Source organism: Nematostella vectensis, chromosome 2 (genome assembly GCF_932526225.1).
Source record: "Nematostella vectensis chromosome 2, jaNemVect1.1, whole genome shotgun sequence".
Lineage (NCBI taxonomy): Eukaryota > Metazoa > Cnidaria > Anthozoa > Actiniaria > Edwardsiidae > Nematostella > Nematostella vectensis.
The window spans coordinates 3,764,134-3,785,579 of NC_064035.1; the positions used below are offsets into that span (position 1 = coordinate 3,764,134).

The following is a 21,446-nucleotide window of genomic DNA, read 5'->3' on the forward strand; positions in this document are numbered from 1 at the left end:
TACAGGATAGTACTAGGAACTGTATCTTAACGATAATATAAACGGGTACTACAAACGGTAGTTCAAACGGTAGTTCAAACGGGAACGAAAATAAGGCATTACAATCTGTGAAACAAACTAAACTTTAAAGCTAAACTACAAAATACAGTAATATAAAGTCCATGAATTGATAGTGACCCTGTCACAATAGCATAAGGAGACCAGCTGATGGTGAAGGCACCGTGACGCCGACCATAATGCGTGACAGGGTGGTGTACATTCGCAGTCTATTTTGTGTCAGAAGCGATTCAAACTCGAGCCATTCAGTTGTCTGAAAGTAAGTGTCATATGAAGTATGATTACTTTCGCCATTTTAAGGCTCGAGTGGTCCTAAAATTGTGTGTGTGTGGGGGGGGGGGGGGGGGGGGGGGCAGAAGGGTTTGACATTGTCATACCGGAGAGCATAACATATAAAAAGCATACCTACAGTACGAGGGCATACCTACCTTCGAATCTGTTGGGATGTGTACAGTAAGACAGCCATGGGTAGGGTAAAGGCCATCACCAGAAGGAAGACGTTATAAGTAATGTTCCCAAGACCATGTGATGTCCACTCCCGCTCGCAGTTAGCACTTGATTTACCAGGAATAAAACCCCCCCACCCTAGGAGGGGAGGGGACATGACTGCGATAGAGTAGCCCCAGATAAAGAACAAGGCCATAGTTTTTTGGCGGACAGAAAGGTTTACTGTCACAAAAGAGCGCATTTTCCGTAGAAGGAATATGTTGATCATTGCCGTGGTAACTATAGTTGCTATGCCAACAAGCCCATTGATCGTCGAACAGAATGACGACATGCAGCTTTCACCTGTTTTGACCTGTTTACGTAAACAGGTGTAAATAGGTCTGAATGCGCGCCCGACAGTGATTGGATTCCCGCAATGGAAATGACCGAATCAAATTAAGGGTTTTCTTTTCTTAATAAAATTTAGAGTATTTTTCCGCGAGACAAGTACAACACGCGATACGAAATGACTCTTGATTCAAAACGTGTAAATGCGCGCTCAACGTATAGAATTCCGATGTGAACGAGGATTTAAGATGTTTCGAAGGCGCGGCTTAAAAATTTCTTTCATTTTCTTTGCTAGCAGATAAAACGTTCTCTACAATCTGAAAAGCATAGGGCATAAATATCAAAGGTACTTTTTAAACTTAGGCTACGCCACACACATTTTAATAATCTTTGGTAGCCAATTATTATTAAAAGCCGACAAGCATGCGTACTTTTGGTGTCCTCGCCCAATAGCCACTGTTGCCTGATTGCTCTTGTGGTTTTCAGAAGTATCCTTCTTTTTCGTATATCGGCAAGCGTTGATAAGTGGTAAAAATACACTAGCTCTCGAATGTCGAAAGTCGGCAAACGCATGTCATACACAAGCGCATATAATTATTCATGTTCCCATGACAACGCTCGTTATTAAAAGACCAGAAGATGCTTTAGCATTTTATGAGTAAATTTGTAAACAGTATATGTCCAAGCATCCAAACCATTTAAACAATTTTTGGTTGCCCCCTTCTCCCTGTCCCAAATAGTCCTACTAGATTAGACAAGTGTAATGACATCACTTTGTAAAAAAGACCGCGAAATTCAAAGCTTGCATTTTTTTGTTGTTGTTGTTGTTGTTGTTGTTTTAAAAATGCTGTATTTGCATTTTGATTGTGCACATGAACTGCATATCTCGAACTGTTTCGACCATGAAATCTTTATTTATTTTGGCATGCTAATTCTGTAGCATAATTTTTTTTTCTCCTTCCTCCGTCCTAGGGCCAGTGACTATATAACGTAAGCGCATGCTCCAAAGGGACAGATTTTGGCAATGTAATACAATAGACAGCTGGCTCATGTTTTGTTCTGGAAAGATGGCGACCTAAGTCGATATGCAATATGGCGGCCTTGGAAAGATGGCCTTTTGTAGACGGGAAACACCACGAGTTGGTTTTAGGACACAGCTTTGATAAAGCCCCAGGACAGGCCTGCGCTTTTCACACCGTTAGATGTAAGTTTATTCAGGTTTTTTTGTTCCTTTATTCTTTACCTTTCCTGTGTGAAATGGGAATATTATTCTCTCCAAATTAAGCTTATGTTATTAACTTTAATAGAATGCTTTAAGGATTTTTTTACATGTGAAAGAATGCGATGCTATCTGAATATTATGTAAAAGGAGAATTAAGCGAGTATTTACTGACATGAGTGGAAATGTCGATAGATACATTGTCCGATTTTATATACGACTTTGGACAATGATTTTAATACGTCCATTTACTCTGTCTAGTATAAAGATAAGCCTTGGATGTATTATACGTCATGACTACTAAACTGACTGGACGACTATCTAAAGCATTCGGGTCATCTATGTTGTGGTTTAAAATGCTTCTTGGTTTGAAATTGTTAAAACCAGTTTGAAAAAAATTCAAACCAAGAAGCATTTCAAACCACAACAAATGTGGCATGGTTTGAATTTTTTTCAAACTGGTTTTAACAATTTCAAACCAAGAAGCATTTCAAACCACAACATCTATAAGAAATTTAGCTCATCTCATCCTTATAGCATATGAACTATCTGGAACAGGCATTATACGACTGGACGGCTTATATGACTGGACACATTTTATGACTGGATGCATTATATGACTGGACGCATTATATGACTGGACACATTTTATGACTGGACTCAGTAAAAACAGGCATTGATATAAGTTCAGTGCAGTGAGTCACTTTAGAGTCCCTATAACCTTCTAAAATTTATAGATTTGGCCAATCTCTTTTAATGCTATCTTGCGCAAGTTTCCCATTGGAACTTTAATGAGATTTTGCACATTGTTTTTGGCTTGTTTTTTCAAGTTTTAAAATCCTGTTGACAGACATGAACCATATTTATCTACAAAGATGCCATGAAGTATGCATTTTATAATATATTATCTTTGCACAATACATAAGCTTTTACTTCCAATCAAAGTCTGAACATGGCCTGTGGGGCTCTGGCTCCACTGAAAGGTAACTTGCAGATTTTGTGCATTGTTATTTTATCCAATGGAAAACTAGCATAATTTGAGGGGGGGGGGACTTTTTTAATGTCCCACATGTATAGAGGAGATGAGGGCATGTCCTAAGGCATGCTGAGCAATCAAGATATTTTGGGGTTGAATGCCCCTTTCCCTCTGCCAGCGTGCATTGAAAGCTAGTAAAAGGTACAATATCGAAATATATCCATCATTTAAACCATGCATTATGAACAAACTTTGACTTGGGAGGGGGGAAGGGGCAAAAATTGAGGGTCTCATCTCTGTTTTATATATCTGGAGATGACTTCAAGCCCGCCTCAGTTGACTCATCCAAGCCGGCTGAGCTTGTTGTGGGAGAGAAGCATGATGTTACTGTCACTGTTCCGCATATCCAGGCAAGTATCGAGAGAGAGAATTCATTAGAGATTTGAATAGCCTGCCTCTAATAACTATGACTGCTCCCCCACCCCCTCCCCCCTCAGTAAGTTCTGAATGTGTCTGCTTCTCTTCCCTTGAGAAACATCCTTGGTACTGTAGTGAGGCTTACACATTTGAACTTTGTTGCCCTTGAGTACTTAGGACAATTATTGTTTTAATCAAGGGCTAGCATACTATTCATTTTATTGATTCAATAGGACACTGGTAGTACTGTGTACAAAGGCTCAAAAAGACCATGCCCAAAGGAGTTCCTCTTGGTAATAGACAAGAAAACTCAGGTAAGCTGGCTACACAAAGCCATTTAGTGCATTAGTCATAGAGGACAGGACAGAAAAACCCTGAACATGGGCACTTCGAAGAGATGGAAAAATAAGATATAGTGGGACCCCTTTTATACAGAAATCCTTGGGACTCTCATAAGTGTCCATATTATCAGGGTGTCCATATTAAGCAGGCTGCCCTAAAAGACATCAAAAATGCATTTTAAACACTAAGAATGCATGCTACAGCAACACTACATGTTTCATATTGAAATTTTAATCGTTAAATTTCATGGATAAATTACTTCTGCAGGTGCGTTCCCAGGATTGACCGAGGGGGGGGGGGGGTGCGCAGTCATAGGTATCATATGGAAATATCATAGTATTTGAAGATACTCAATAAGAAATGACCAACTTTTTGGCCGCCAACAGGGTGTGCGTGAACACCCTAAGCACCCCCCTATTCTGCAAACTAGTGTCATGTTCTGGTTATTTCTTCATTACTCAAAGATATTTTTTCTTGATCATCCTTGCGCTATGAATGGGCTCGGGGAAAAAAAGCTCATAACACTTTACAAAAAGTTGCATCAATTTAAAAAAAGTTGCATTTGATATTTTGTTTGATATTACTTACTAAGTACTTATGGGAATTTTCCACCTTATTTGATGTGAAATGAGCTTATTGGAAACGTCAAGTCATGTTTTTCTGTCATGTTGTCATGGACAAGAAAACTAATATAAGTTACTGTAGTGTTAACTGATGTCTTGAGTCATAAAGCCATTTACTGTATTGGTCATATACAAGAAGACTCAATGTAAGTAAATTATTGTAAACTGATGTTTAAAGCCATAAAGCCATTTACTGTATTCGTCATAGACAAGAAAACTCAGGTTAGTTAGTAGCTACTATTAACTGATATCTACTGATAGGTACTTTGCCCCCCTCCCCCTACTACTCATGAGTGTGTTACAACACTGGAGGGTGTAGTGGGGTGCTTATGTAAGATTATGTTTTTGGGGGGATGGGGGGAGTAAAAAAGTCTTATACTTGAGTAGACATGACTTGAGCAGCAAAGCATCTCTTAATAACCTGTTATCTCCCTTTTTTTTCAAGACTTTTACCCTAGAAAGAATAGAATCTACAATTCCACAGATGAAGAAGATAAGGTAATAATGACTGCTTCTAAGGTAGCTAAGTGTACCTTTACAGTTCACTAATAGCTGCAAAATGCTGCTCATTCAGGTCTGCCACATCAGCTAAAGGAGGCAAAACACAATCTTCAGAGAGGAGCGGAAAAACAAGCGAGGGCCTTTCTTCCAAGGACACAAGGGACCCTTCTAAATCTGAAGAAACACTGTCAACAAACAAGGTACTTTCAGTCAGACTTTCTAATCACAACTAATCATTTTATCCTGTTACTATCAACAAATCCAAGCAGAGTTCCTTTGCTTCTCGACGTAGCCATTTGCGGCTCTTTAGTAGTGAACCTTTGGTAGTAAAGGGTAATTTGAGGGCTGGTTTTTAGTTCAATGTGTGGTGTCTATTTGAGGGCAGAGTGTATTTCATATTTTGAGTTTAATGTGCAACCCTTAGACAACAACACCTAAGGGTGAGACTAGTTCCAACTGACAAGTGTATGTGCGACAGGGGCTAAAGGCGTCTTATCCACTTGCCTCCACTCCCATATACATAAAATAAGGATGCGTTTCCTGCTTTGCTTACATATTATATATTAATCATTAATTTATTGCTGTGAAATAAGTGTTTTATGCCCAAAACCTTTAGTTTGATGTACAGTTGAAGTTCTCGTAAGCGACCACCTTGGGAACTGAGAATTGTGGTCGAGAGCTTGCTCTCATAAGCGACCTCTGGGCGTCAAAAACTTTAACAATAGGTGTTGGTCGCTTACAGGAGCTTAATTAAAATGGAATCTAAAAGTTAAAGTGATAATAACAACGCTGTAATATTTTCGTTTATTGCTTGATTTTAAAACTAGGTATTTGACTTATCATGAGAGAGACTTCTTTTATTTGATAGCAATTGAATCTACGCAAAGTAGCTCGTTATGCTCGTTTATATCAATGACTTAAGCTTTTCGTCATGAGATATCTTCTGCGTATGGCGTCTTTTGTTAGCCAATTTCTAAAGTGTGCAACAAACATGTGGATGGCTATTGTAACTGGAAAAAGGATAAATCGTGGAGCTGGCAATGGACTAGAGATTCCTTGCATTTACGCATTTTCTGGAGACAAATGCTCCATTCTTACTTAAACCCTCTGGCTTTACGAATATCCAAATAAAGTGGTCCGGCCATAACAGATACATCTTGTTTCCAAAAATCCTCTCCCTTGCTGCTCTGTGGAGTTGGCGTAGCCTTCGATCTCCTTGCCCCAGCCACTTGCTTTGGTTGTCCGCGCTTTGTTTTTTCTCTATAATTGAATAATTTATATTCTTATTATTCTTACAATCCAAATGTCATCCATCAGTGTAATCGTCATCACTTCCAAAATGGCGTGGATCTGTAATCGTCTTCTATACACCAACAGCCAACACCATAGTCAACACCACATAAAAATATTCCACAATTTCCGACACCCATAGCACCACAATCCACTGCCACCAATACCACCATCTCCTCCACCCATGAAAACCATTACCAAGTCACCATTATCACCACTATCACACACCCAAACATCCCCAGCAGCGTCTTGCCATCATCACCAACGCACCCCAACACCACCAGCATCATCACCAACACTCACCGCAACACCACCAGCATCATCATCAGCATCGACACCACCAGCTTTATCAACACCACCAGCATAATCAAAACACACTGCAACACTGCCAGTACGTTCACCAACGCGCACCTAAACACTACGAGCATCATCACCAACACACAACGCAACACCACCAGCATCATCACCATCACCAACACGCACCTAAACACTACAAGCAACATCACCAACACGCACCGCAACACCACCAGCATCATCACCATCACCAACACGCACCTAAACACTACGAGCAACATCACCAACACGCACCGCAACACCACCAGCATCATCATCAGCATCAACACCACCAGCTTTATCAACACCACCAGCATAATCAAAACACACCGCAACACTGCCAGTACCATCACCATCACCAACGCGCACCTAAACACTACGAGCAACATCACCAACACACAACGCAACACCGCCAGCATCATCACCATCACCAACACGCACCTAAACACTACGAGCAACATCACCAACACACAACACCGCCAGCATCGTCACCAACACACCGCAACACTGCCAGCACCATCACCAACACGCACCACAACAATACGAGCAACATCACCAACACACAGCGCAACACCGCCAGCATCATCACCAATGCACAACGCAACATCGCCAGCATCATCACCAACACACACCGCAATAATGCCAGCATCATCATCAGCATCAACACCACCATCATCACCAGCATCATCAACACCACCATCATCACCACCAGCATCATCACCAACACGCACCGCAATAATGCCAGCATCATCATCAACATCAAGACCACCAGCATCATCAACACCACCATCATCACCAGCATCACCGCCAGCATCATCACCATCACCACCATCATCATGCACCCCGAAGCCAGCAACCTTATCAAGCACCCCGACGCCACCAACCTCATCAAGCACCCCGACACCACCAACCTTATCAAGCACCCCGACATCACCAACCTTATCAAGCACCCCGACGCCACCAACCTCATCAAGCATCCCGACGCCACCAACCTCATCAAGCACCCCAATGCCACCAACCTCATCAAGCACCCCGACACCAGCAACCTCATCGAGCACCCCGACGCCACCAACCTTATCAAGCACCCAGACGCCACCAACCTCATCAAGCACCCCGACGCCACCAACCTCATCAAGCACCCCGACGCCACCAACCTTATCAAGCACCCCGACGCCACCAACCTCATCAAGCATCCCGACGCCACCAACCTCATCAAGCACCCCAATGCCACCAACCTAATCAAGCATCCCGACACCAGCAACCTCATCGAGCACCCCGACGCCACCAACCTTATCAAGCACCCCGACGCCACCAACCTCATCAAGCACCCCGACGCCACCAACCTCATCAAGCACTCCAACACCACCAACCTTATCAAGCACCCCGACGCCACCAACCTCATCAAGCACCCCACCACCATCATCACCACCCACCCTAGCTCCAAAAGCACCACCACCGGCATCATCACCATCACGCACCCCGACGCCAACAGCATCACCATCCTAGCCACTATTATAACCATCAACGCAACCTCCTCATTGCCAGAACCCACAACACCATAATCAACATAACCACTGCCACCAATACAGCTCCTCCACTTACGAAAACGAGAACCAAGGCAATACCTTCACACCATCACCACCACTACAAATAACATAATCACTGTCACCCTACATCGCCTACGACCATCAACCAACAGAAATAAGATCATCTGTTATCGATTATTTTCCAGAAAATGTTTAGTCTAGTTTTTTAATAATAAAAACTCAAACCAAGCATACTAACCCACTTAGCGCGCCCCTTGGATAAAGAATGGTATAAATTTTCAGAGATTAAATAAGCGATACTTTGTATTTGGGACCTGGTTGCGTATCCCCTCCAGCTTAATTTAAGTGATTTACCCACCGATAGGCTAGTGATGGTTTATTCTCAAGTGATTTACCCACTGATAGGCTAGTGCTACTTAATTCTGAAGTGAGTTACCCACCGATAGGCTAGTGCTGGTTAATTCTCGAGTGATTTTCCCACCGATAAGCTAGTGCTGGTGTTTTCTCAAGTGATTTACCCACCGATAGGCTAGTGATGGTTTATTCTCAAGTGATTTACCCACCGATAGGCTAGTGATGGTTAATTTCCAGGTGATTTACCCACCGATAGGCTAGTGCTGCTTAATTCTCAAGTGATTTACCCACTGATAGGCTAGTGATGGTTAATTCTCAAGTGATTTACCCACCGATAGGCTAGTGCTGGTGTTTTCTCAAGTGATTTACCCACCGATAGGCTAGTGATGGTTTATTCTCAAGTGATTTACCCACCGATAGGCTAGTGATGGTTAATTCCCAGGTGATTTACCCACCGATAGGCTAGTGCTGGTTAATTCTCAACTGATTTACCCACCGATAGGCTAGTGCTGGTTTATTCTCAAATGATTTACCCACCGATAGGCTAGTAATGGTTAATTCTCAAGTGATTTACCCACCGATAGGCTAGTGCTGGTTAATTCTCAGGTGATTTACCCACCAATAGGCTAGTGATGGTTTATTCTCAAGTGATTTACCCACCGATAGGCTAGTGCTGGTGTTTTCTCTTTAGGGCTACTCGTCGTCCCGTTGGCAAAGAACACTTCGTCCTCAAGCTCCTCGTCTAGAGTGATTTGGTCGGGAGTGATACTTACAGGGGTGATATTTTGCCCGACGCCATTTGCTTTTGCTACTGCACAGATATCTAAGTCTATATAGCGAACAAGGAGGAGAGTGAGTGTGCCTCCTATTGAAACTACTTATTGATAGCTTACCTTAGTTTGTTACTATTGGCTGATAGCTACCAAGCTTGTTATTATCGATTGCTATAGCAATAACGTCACCCGTCGCTAAGGAAGGCTTTGTTTTTCATCTATTTATTATAGTCCTGCTATCTTTCTTTTAGATTACCATTATGTTAATTTATTTGTATTTCCTTCCAAAAGCTTTGTGAATACTTTTGACACATCGAAAAATAATGGTATCTATTTGTTGCTTAAATGTGGCTATTTTCTGAGATTGCTTATCATAAGCAACTGTGTGCTTCCTTGGTGACACTGTGACAAAAATATCAGTGAATTACGTCAGCCCTGCTTTGACAGAAGAAAAGACTAGCACGTGGGCAAAAACCTCGTGTCCCTTGGTAATTCTACCGTGTTCTTCCACATTTAGTGACTTCCCTGAGGATCGTAGATAGCGGCGCTTAGCTACCGTAAATGCTCGTTTCAGCGCTTATCTAATTTTGTGGGTCGCGAAGGGGGCGCTTTTTCGAAGTGGGGTGCAAATACAAAATTTACCGAACTCCAACAAATAATATAGTACGTGTCCTTCATTGTTTTATTATAACAAAAAAGTAGCTAAAGTCTCGCGTTTGGTCTTATATTCTCGGAGGTAAGGAGGGCGCTTATTTATAAGGGGACGCTTATTTTAATGTTTTACGCCTTCGAGGGCGCTTATTGAAAGCTGGACACTGAAACAATCATTTACGGTAAAAGCAATGGAAATAGATACTGTAGACCGAGGTTTTTCACCCTCTCGTCTGCACTTTTCGGCGCTTTTCGGTTATTTGTCGGTGCGAGAAATTGAGAACCACAATCCCTGGCTGTAGACTCGACAAGAATCGCAAGCGGAAGTAATTTAGCCTGCTAGCCGGCTCTCATTCGGGGTTATTGGGATTTTTTTCAAGTATTGGTAATCCGATGGCGCACGGGAAGGACAAGGTTCGCTAGGGAAATGTTGCGTTTTCTTTTTCTTTTTTTTTCCATTTCTGAATAGCCCCGAATGAGAGCCGGCTAGCAGGCTAGGAGATATTCACATAAAACATTTCAACTAAGTAATGTACTTTTACATATATCTTAATTTACTTTGCAGCAATAAGTTTATTTGTGGAATCCCCACCAACTGTAAAACTTAGCCTCGTTCCCAGGAATCTCTTGACAGCCCGGCCACCTGACGTCCGCCATTTTGAAACCAACCTGGGAACGAGATGCAAACATGGATGTATTGTTATGAGCAGTGATAGTTATGTAAAAGGTTATTTTGTTAAAGGTTTTTTATTGGGAAAATGTACTCTTGATGTATTCTGGAGACTTGTTCTCGCAGGCTAATTGAAAAAAGTGCTTCACAGTGGTACAAAATGAAACCTCAAGTGTGCAATGCAACGATCCCTTATATGAATTCTTATTCAAGAACTTGATTGACCGCAGGAATTCGATTCATCAGCACCAGTATCAGAACCCCTTGGGGACTCGCCCCCAGCCTCCTCAAGTGACAGCTCGCCCTCGGATTCCGATAATCCTGGGAACAACTCGGACTGCAATGATGACGATGACGACGACGATGATGATGACGACGATGACGAATTCGGAGACATCCACGTGGAGCAGCTGAATAATTTTCTCAATTCAAGTGTGAGTATTCGTGATGTGGCCGAAAAAAATACGAAAATTCAAGTGTGAGTATTCGTATCCTGGGTACCAGAGCCTCCAGACTTCTCTCGTCCAGTGACGCTCAGCCAAAATGCCGTGACGAGCTCGCCGAGCGTCACTGGACGAGAGAAGTCTTGAGGCTCTGGTACACAGGGTAGTTTATTCGTAATGTGGCTGGAGAAATACGACATGTGTGGAATAGCATAGAGTACAAGTAATATAAGCTGAATTGTGACTTTTTTGTTGTTTTTACAACTGAATTCCATAAACAGTCATGGGATATTGATTTGTTTTCAGCTTGATCCTGGTGACTTGCTTTCAAAAAAGCCTCAAGGTTTTAACCAACTATGTAAGTTAACGCATGTGGCGGGCATCTTAGAGTTCTTGGGATATATTATTTGTTCATTCTTTTATTAATCTTTTTATTTATTATTAATTGTTTATATATACACCTATTTCAATTAAGTTTGACAATAAAAAATGGAAAATGGAACAAAGTTTGACTAACAATATTGTTTGTCTTGTGTTAAAAATGCGTGCATCTCACTGCATGAGCTCACTGGAAGCCTAGATGGCCTCACTGAATGTCATAAACAGACAAAGGATCTGTATTCTCTAAACCAGTAGTGTAAGGCATTTGGCATTCTTCAATTTCTTATAGTCAACATTAATTGGAATAGGTGTATACATATATTGATTAACATAATTTTAATTAATCTATTATGTTATTAATCTGCATTGCCACATACACCTATTTAAAAAAAGGTTGTCAGTGCAAATGGCGAATGGCAAATAGTAAATGGCAGTTCTAAGCCCGAACGGTGCTTCTGGGTACTAATCATTTGTAAAATTAAAGGTGTTAAATAAAGTCTAGCAATGTCAGAGACATACATTGATGATCTTTAATGGATAATTGTTTGATTTACCCATATTCTTCAGCATTTAGTAGAAATTTAATGAGACCCATGGTTCCTTTCGGTCCTAGAATTTCCATTTGCCAAACGCCATTTGCCGTTTCGCACTGACAACGTTTTTTGAAATAAGTATATCACTGTTGTTCATGAACGCTCTCTCCCTTTTTGAGTGTTTTCTAATAAACCTCGAGCATCATCACCATCACGCACCCCAAACCACCAGCATAATTGTAGACAATTTACTGGTTTTCTTATCGCCGTCAGGTGAAGACCTCGAGCTGAGCGAGTCCGGTAGTGATAGCGACTAATTTCCGATCGCGCGCCGAGCATATGCCGAGCCCACGCCGACACACACAAGCCGAAGAAGCCGGCTAGACATTTGACGAGCCGAGGCAGGAATGTAAGCTAATGCAGGGGACTGGAGATATGCAGATTTATTTATAAAGCTGGCATAAAATGCACATCAAATATAAGTCTGCACGTCTTAAATGGCTGCCTGATATTAAAATCAAAGATATAATTTTTAATATTCTCGAAACTTCTCCTAGTTAAAAAAATTAAAAAAAACTTGTATATTAGAAGAGCATAAAGCTAGGCAAGATTTTGCTTGTTTGAAGTAACGAAACGCTCATTTAGCTTATAATAGATGATGTAAAGTCTACACAAAATAGCTGAAGTAAATCAAAGTTTTAAGATATTTCCTGTGTAAGCCCGCCTATATTCTTGGCTATATACTTATATGTTTTAATTTCGTCCCCATAAAACGAGACACCTTTGTGTTTGCTTGGTTCTTCACTTGAATTTGATGCCCGGAGGAACTGGTGTTAGCGATATTAAGATTCAGTGTTCTTTGATGATTTTATTACACTAATCATAAGAGTTCTCACTACAAAGCATATACTGAGTTTATTGGGGGTTTTTTTGTTTGTTTTACAACACCGTACTTCCGCGTTTGAAGTTATTACAATCCCTCCTCTATCGGTGGTCTTTCGCCTAATCCACTAACTAGAATAACCGGGATGGTGATATTTAGTGTTTTTATGGTCGATGATTCATACTCCATCCTTACTATAGCAACTGATAACTTGAATATGAATGAATAGACTATTATGCATCGCTGGAGACTTCATAACCTAGGAGTAGCCGCACAAGGGTCATATTCCGTATTATTATGGTTATCACACTTTGAATATTCTACAGTATATCACACATTCGCCCCCTTGGGCTTGCAGGGTTATTAACACTGTTCCGCATCAGGTGTTCGACTCAAACATGTCTGATTTATCTCTGCAGCGTTTACTGCATACGAACTAAGTCTTTTGATTACATTCGCAATAATCCCTTTCCTCCCATCTTGCTTTTATCCCAACCAAACCGCGATTGTTATCAACACGACAAGATAATTACCATAGTACAGTGCTGTGAGGAAAATTACTAGCGTGATAGCAATTGCCGCGGATGCCGACCAAATTTGCCCCTGCGTTTTAGTCTTGACGAAGTTCTCAAACGTGTCCAGCACATTGTGGGCCTCTAGTGTCGCCGCCTCAAAGCGAGCGCGCACTTTGTTAGTCTTTCTCCTGCTTGCTTTCCGTGCTTGGTTTGTCGGAGCTTGAAGTTGCTGCTCCATCATAGAGCAGTTAAAACGCAACGTATACTTGCGACCATAACCGCAGAAATATCATTCATTTACCGTGCCAAGCCCCACTTCCCAATCAACTCTTGCCAAGTTTTCAGTATTTTGTTTCAAAACCTAAGAGCTCCAAAAAGTCAAAGCTTACCAATGAAATTCTCGTCCTGGGGTTTCGAAGAACGTGCAATTATCTATTCGTATGCAAATTTATCCTTTCCTTCATGCACCTAAACAATTGATCCCTATTAAGGTGACATAAATGTTTTAATGATCTATGGTAGGGGCGATGGCCACGTCTCCCTCTTTATTTACTCTTGTCGATATTTAACGTTCAAAATCCCCATCAAATATGAGGATTTAATGCGATATCCTTCTGCAAAATGTAAAGTGCAATGTCGCTGAGATTTTTCGAGGTTTTTTCACGTTTTTATATAGATGAAAGATGGTATAATCATATAGAGTTCATAACAAGTACTAACCACATTCAAGATTCAGACTTCAGACAATGTGAGATGAAAGTGTACTCAAGAAGAGCTCAAAATAGTAAATGAATTATTTAGAACAAATATTGTTAAAAATACTGTTGGGTTTGTAACCTATCCCGATGCCAAATCGTAGAACCAAGAGAATGATGTTGTACATATTTTAGATTTTCGTTTTGACGGGTTATTCAGTAAACACGCGCTTAATTTAAAGAACCTAGAATTTTCAAGATCGGGCTAAAACGTTTCTTATAAATCGGAGTAACTTTTAAAAGATAAGGCTGTTTATAGGTTCTCAGTTGTTCTCTATTTTTTCATTTACGCCGTACAATAACCCTCTCCAAAACAGTAACAATCATTGCCGAATACAACATGATATAAGCCCATTGTATTTAACTTACAGTAGACGATGCAAGGAAACTTTGTATTTTTTCACTCGTATCAATCATAAATTTTGACAAAATATTTGAGTACTTTTCAAATTAAAATAACTTTTCGGGCCCTACAAGGCTGATAAGGTTCTTGTAAAAAAGGTTCTTAACAAGCTAAATTTCAGATTCTTATCGCGAGTGTTTACTGTACTGTGAACCTATAAACGTTGCCCACTTCACCTATGGTATATGGGTATTTCATTCTAATATATGAAAATAGGTTGGTCAATTTAGCCACTTCGAGAACATTACCTTTTTTTTAAAACGTTGTCAAGAGAATTAAGCCCTAGGGAATTTTAATTCTTTATGATTAAAAGCATAAAGTAATCGAAAATGTTTAGTTCTAATACAAGCTTGCCTTGGTTATGGCTTTATTGCTTTTCTAGACCGTTTTTAACAAAGAATGGTATTTCTGTGGGAAATTCCAAGAACGACTTGTTATTGGTAATGTTTCGAACCAAACGACACTCTGAATTAACGATCTCCGACTTTCTTCTCCCTTTATTCGAATCAGCTCTCTCTCCACAACCTGTCTTACAATCTCCCCTCACGAGTTCACCCCGTGCCTGGTACAATGATACCCGATCCTATTACTAATTACATATTACATAATTGGTGATCATAAACTAATAATTTTAACAACTTCCGGTACACAGAAACGGAACTTCTGGAACACACTCCCCCCCTTGACTCTTAGGAGTCAAGCAAAGCCCCGATCGCGATTCTATTCTGCGCGTGCAATGCTGCGGCTCGAGTGGACCTGGCTCTGGTATGCACGCTCCTGTCCGCGCACGCGCTGCGATTCACTGTCGAGTCCGCGCACCTAACTTCTTCTATGGGGTAGAGTCTCTGGACTGGTCTGTCCAGGCGAGATGGCTTGCCCTTCTTGACAAGTCTAACTTGCGCTCCTCTCACTACGTCATCTCTGCCCTTGATCAACTTCTCTACTACCGCCATCTTCCACTGACTCCTCTTACTGCCGTCCTCGTGCACTGTCACTACATCTCCTACTTGAACTGTCTCCCTATGATGCCCGGTGACACGACTACTACGATGGAACTCTCGAAGGCTAGCTAGATACTCCTTACTCCATCTCTTCCAAAAATGGGAGAGTTTAGCACTCACATACCTAAACCGACTGTTGTGGTCTGGATTCGCTACATCGTCTGGCTCTACTACCTCGTCTGGAAAGCTATTTAGTCGTCTGCCATACATTAGATGGGCTGGTGTAAGCTCCACCTCTCCGACCTCATCGTACACATATGTAAGCGGCCTGTCGTTCAGTGTTCTCTCGACCTCCACCAAAACTGTAATTAGCTCATCATAGGTCAATCGTGCCTCGCCCAAGGTCTTCCTCAAACACCGCTTGACGCTTCCTACCATTCTCCCGTAAAACCCACCCCACCATGGAGCCTTCTCTAGGTTGAATTGCCAAGATACTCTGTTGACCTCTAAATAGGCTTGTACCTCTGGGTAGTCATATAGCTCCCTCAGGGCCTTTGCTGCGGCTTTGAACGTTTTCGCATTGTCTGACACTATCAGCGTTGGAGCTCCCTTCCTGGCTGCAAACCTTCTAAGGCATCTCCTGAAAGTACAAGCCTCTAAATCTACCACTAAATCGAGATATAATGCTCGTGTCACGCAACACGAGAAAAGTGCCACATACGCATTCTGCATCATACCTGTGCTACTCTTGTAATAGAGAGGACCTGCAAAGTCTACTCCTACTTTGGAGAATGGCTCTGCCTGCGTGACTCTAAAGCCTGGTAAATCCGCCACGGGAGGCGGCGCATATGCCCTGCCTTCTAGCTTCTTACACGTGACACACCTATGCACTATCTTCTTCACAACTTGTCTACCTTTCGGAACCCAGAACCTTGTCCGCAACTGCGCTAAGGTGCCGCTAACACCACTGTGGTGTAACTTACTATGGCAGTCTAGTATAACCAGCTCTGTCAGCCTGTGATCTCTCGGTAATATTATGGGCATTCTAGCGTCTGTCGCAAGCTCGGAATTACCCAGTCTCCCTCTGCATCTAAGTATGCCTGCTTTTTCTACTAAATCTAGCTGCTTGGTCACCTGATTAAACGTCGCTTGTTGCGTCAAGTCTACTTGCGCTGACTTTATCCACTCTAGCTCTGAGTTCGTCATCTCCTCTCTAGATAACCTGCCTGTCATCCTGTCTTCTACTTTCTCTGCCCTAACATTGTGCATGAATCTCCGAACATACGCTGTTACCTTGAACAACTTGCTACAATTACTGACAATGTTAGGGTTGATTACACTAGATATGTCACTCTTCGGTACTCTGGTGTTGACTACCATACTTACAGTGCCCTTCTCCTCTTCCGCCCCAGCTGGCGTTCTCTCGATCTGTAATGCTGGCCATCCCTGTTCGGGACCAGTCAGCCAGTGTGGGCCATTCCACCACAGTGCACTACTCTTGAGTTTGCAGGCGAGTGCACCCCGTGACCCAATGTCGGCCGGGTTCTGCTCTCCCGAGCAATGCCTCCACTCACCGTTCCTAGTCAGCTGCAAAATTTCATCTACTCTGTGCTTAACGAACTGTTTCCACTCACCTTTGTTCGCCAACCAGTATAACACTGTTTTGCTATCTGACCAGTACACCTCCCTTTCTACTTCAATGAGTGTGCTTAGTGCTTCTTTAACATGGCTGACTAGACGGGCAAGGATTAACGCGGCCATTAGCTTTAACCTGGGGATTGTCATCTCTTTAAGGGGGGCCACTCTAGTCTTGCTGCAAAGTAACCTTACCTGCCTCTCTCCCCCCATGTCGTATACGAGGTATACGACGGCACAGTACGCCTTGCGACTCGCATAAGCAAACCCGTGAATCTGCACCTTACGGTTGGACGTGTCCAATACGCACCGAGGTACTTCAACACTCATCAAATTTCCTAGGTCTTTAACCCAGGCCTCCCACTCTTTCCTTACCTCTCCAGTCAATTCCTCGTCCCAGGTTAACTCGGTCATTCTACACAGGGTCTGAAAAAGGATTCTTGCAGCTACAGTTACTGGGCTTACTATTCCTAGGGGATCGAACATACCTGCAAGAACACTTAGCACATTTCGCTTCGTCGCTGGCGACTGTTGCGCCTTCTCATACAGGTGGCCAAATGTGAGTCCTATAGTGTCACTACTGCTATTCCAGGGTAGGCCTAACACCTTCTGAATATCACAGTCGCTTGCCACGCCCTGGCTAGTCTTACCACGAGCCACACCTTCTTGACTACCTGGCATACATCTCCCTTTGCTTACATCCAACCTACCTCTAAGCTCGCTATCGTTAGTCTGCCACTTGCGCAGGTTAAACCCACCTTCTGCCAATCTCGACTTGGACTTCACGTATAACTCATACGCCTCTTCCGGGGTGTTACTCCCTGTCACCAAGTCATCTACATAAAAACTGTTGACTAACATCTCTACAAACTTAGGATCTATCTCTTTAAACTTCACGAGGTGGTGCCTCAAGGTTCCATTCAATAGAAATGGCGAGGCGTTCAGACCAAACACCACTCTACAAAACCGGTATACCTTGATTACGGAATCCTCCCTTCTCGGGTCCTCTGGGAATAAGAATCGTAAACAATCTCGGTCTCCAGGGTCGACTTCGATATTCAAGAAAGCCTTCTCGATATCTGCTATGAGGGCTACCCTGTGGAGACGGAATCTCAGCAACACATTAAATAGGAGGGGGTTGAGAGACGGTCCAACGTGTAAACAGTCGTTGAGCGACACGCCCTTTTTACCTGTCTTCGCCGACGCATCATAGATCACTCTTACCGGTGTACTAGTAGCAACATTCCTACGCACTACCGCTCTATGTGGTAAGTAATGGATCTTGTTACCATCTTCTAACGCATGAACCGGCTCTATCACTCCCGACTCTAACTGACCCTTGATTACTGCCTCGTACTGGTCTAGCACTTCTGGCTCTTGCCTAAGCTTTCTCATTGTGCCATGAAGACGTCCTAGGCTGTTTTCGTAATTAGTAGGTAACGATCTGTGGTTGACCTTCCATGGTAACTTAACCGAATACCTCTCTCCATTGAAACAAATGTTATCCAGAAATTCTTCCTGTACTCCCTGTGTCTCTCTAATACCTAAGGTCTCTAAATCCCACAGTCTCGCTATCTCACTCTCCAAACTCTCTGATTGCTCTGCTGACCAGTCTTGGACTAACAAATTAGCCTGTACTATCTGTACATTCTCTACACATTCACTATCTACTGTCATAGGGCCTGACAATACCCATCCTAACTCTGTCTCTATGGCGACGGGTTCCTCTACTTTGCCTCGAATTACTCGTCCTTTCTGAAAATGCCAAAGATAATCCGCTCCAACTAAAATCTCTATTTCTAGTCTTTCCTCATTCCTATTCACATTTGAGAACCATAAACCTTTGAGGTGCGGAACTGATCTCTAGCTAACTCTACATGACCATTGGGTATGCTGGAAATCTCTGGCATTACGAACGCCTGCACATTAATGCTAGCACCTCCATTTACAGGACTTACATTAAACTCTACCACCTCTCTGAGCGTGCCTTTCTGGTCGCGCTGACCAAACGCGTTAATGCAAAGCCATTCACGCCTAACGACAGGAAGTTTGGCTTTGCGCGCTGCCGACGCCGTGATGAATGAGCGGTGACTTCCGGCGTCAAACAAAAACCTTGTCCTAGCTGATACGCCCCCTTCCCAGCTAACAATGCCCTGCGCTGTTTGTAAAGCTATGCGCGTACCAGAGCCAACATGAAAACTCTCCGCAAACCCCGAAGCTACGTGATTTGAAGTAGCTTCTCTCGCTTGCTCGCTCTCCCCCCGTTCCTGCTGTGGCGTTTCTGTTTGGCCACTAGCTTGATTTTTGCATATTGAAAGATGATGCGCGCCCGCGCAGCCCTTACAGTTACTATCTTTCGATCTACACTCGTAGGACCTGTGATTTTTCCTAAGGCATCTAATCTACCATACTTAACCAAGATTTTCTTTCGCTCTCCCGGTGACTTGAATCTCTCACAGTTCTCTGACTTGTGTTTTCCAAGACAATAAACACACGTCCCCTGTCCATTAGCTTCAACAAATAATGCGCTCCCGCTTGTTTGCCTTTGCATATCGTCTTGTGGTTTCTTGTTACTTGCCTCAGAAGAAATCGGCTTTTGCTCTTCTCTCAGCTCTACCTCCGCTCGTATCTCAGCCAACAGTCTTTCCATACTCCATGACATGAAGTCTTGGTATCCACGGGTGATTTTGAGCCGGAACGAGTTCGGCAACTTCTGTAGCAGGGCCGGTACCACGATCCCCGAATAACTTGTTTCATTTACATTTAGAGCTTCTAGCCCTCGGAAATGAGTTTCCGCTACATCGTAGAACCGCCTCAGCCTCGTTAAGTCCCCATCGTTAAAAACAGGCGACAGGTTAAGTAGGTCGTTAATGTGCGACCGCTGTATAGCCTCGGTTTTGCCATATCGCTTGCGAAGTATTTCGATAGCAGAGCCGTAGTTTGCCGCGGTCATCGCGAAACCAGCAATGGTCTGTTTCGCCTCGTCTACCAGTAACCCCTTCAGATAAGCGAACTTATCTACGTCCGCGAGCGCCTCATTGCTATCAATGGCGCTCTCAAAGGAGTCTCAGAATTCCGGCCATTCTTGTATTTTGCCACCAAATTTCGGCACTTCAAGCTTAGGTAGCCTTGCTCTCACTCTCGCCTCAGTCGAGGTAGAAGACCTTGCCGGTGAACTAGGCAAGCTAGCAGGGCTGATCGCTGGGGATGCGGGTTGATCCCACAGTGCCATTAACCCCTCCATCCTGTGGATAACCTCGTGCAGTCTCGCCCGCATCTCGTCGCCCTCCGTTATGATTGCCTCGAGCTCTTCGCTATCTTCTTTCTACGCCGACAACTCGATGACCTCATCGTCGAGTGCGCGAAGGGTCTCTGCCCTTTCCTTAGGCGCTGTCTCGGTGCTGGCGGATCGCTAACTTCTCATCTTCGCTGTGTTCTTCAAGATCCAAGATCTCATTTACCTTTCTAACCGACTTCGTTGCTGCCCCTCTATGAGCTCCACGCACTTTCTTTTTCAGGACTAACTGCCCACTCATCTTCTATCCGTCTTCGAAGGACCACGTAATGGTAATGTTTCGAACCAAACGACACTCTGAATTAACGACCTCCGACTTTCTTCTCCTTTTATTCAAATCAGCTCTCTCTCTCCACAATCTGTCTTACAATCTCCCCTCACGAGTTCACCCCGTGCCTGGTACAATGATACCCAATCCTATTACTAATTACATATTACATAATTGGTGATCATAAACTAATAATTTTAACAACTTCCGGTACACAGAAACGGAACTTCTGGAACACTTGTTACCTAGGAGCTACCTGTGGTGGACTTCCGGGAGCCTGGTGCAAACAGCACCAACATTACTTGTACAAAAGTACTGAATGCCAGTATTTCGTTTGTCCCAGCACGGTTGTGCAAGTGCCAGCAATGATAGCCTATGTTGGCGATCTTTGCATGGGGCTCAATTCATGGTAAGAAAAACTTGTCCACTGCATTTAGCTGTTATACAAACAGGTATTCTTTTAATCGACAATTAGACCTCGAGGCCGATTGGATTATGATTCAATATTCAAAATCATAGTCAAAGATTCCGAGAGGTCTGTTTGTTTTAGAATTCACCAACAAGATGGTTACCCTGGGTACCAGAGCCTTCAAACTGCTCTCGCCCAGTGACGCTCAGCCAAAATGTCGCGACGAGGCTCGTCACGGCATTTTGGCTGAGCGTCACTGGACGAGAGAAGTCTGGAGGCTCTGGTACCCAGGGTACTATAGTGCGGGTAGGATCATTGTAGCTTGATCCCGAACTTGGTTTCTTTTATACTAGTATGTCATTACAACTTCAACGATGCGCTAGCATTTGCATCATCACAATACATTTTAAACTTGCAGCTAGACACCTAGTCATTAGGTCGGTAATATTTGACGACCT

The 21,446-nt window shown here is 43.0% G+C and overlaps 3 protein-coding genes across 3 annotated transcripts in view; 2 read left to right on the forward strand and 1 right to left on the reverse strand.

Moving 5' to 3' along the window:
• The first annotated feature begins 1,871 nt into the window (after nucleotides 1–1,871).
• LOC116619551 (ELL-associated factor 1) lies at nucleotides 1,872–12,590 on the forward strand. The gene is made up of 8 exons (XM_048722729.1): nucleotides 1,872–2,035; nucleotides 3,342–3,436; nucleotides 3,677–3,757; nucleotides 4,854–4,906; nucleotides 4,983–5,109; nucleotides 10,758–10,961; nucleotides 11,277–11,328; nucleotides 12,158–12,590. Exons 1-8 carry the CDS (start codon nucleotides 1,924–1,926, stop codon nucleotides 12,199–12,201), a joined length of 768 nt encoding a protein of 255 aa, XP_048578686.1. The 5' UTR covers nucleotides 1,872–1,923; the 3' UTR covers nucleotides 12,202–12,590.
• Nucleotides 12,591–15,129: 2,539 nt separating this feature from the next.
• LOC116613573 lies at nucleotides 15,130–19,969 on the reverse strand. The gene is made up of 3 exons (XM_048724402.1): nucleotides 19,423–19,969; nucleotides 18,975–19,186; nucleotides 15,130–18,771 (listed from the first exon to the last, which is right to left on the reverse strand). The coding sequence occupies exons 1-3, from the start codon at nucleotides 19,967–19,969 to the stop codon at nucleotides 15,130–15,132; spliced, it is 4,401 nt and encodes a 1,466-aa protein (XP_048580359.1).
• Nucleotides 19,970–20,888: 919 nt separating this feature from the next.
• LOC5514841 (probable ATP-dependent RNA helicase DDX46) overlaps nucleotides 20,889–21,446 on the forward strand; it is a 28,514-nt gene continuing 27,956 nt past the window's right edge. The window contains exon 1 of the mRNA XM_048722709.1: nucleotides 20,889–20,988. The gene's annotated coding sequence lies outside the window, so the exon portion shown is untranslated. The remainder of the gene's footprint in view (nucleotides 20,989–21,446) is intronic.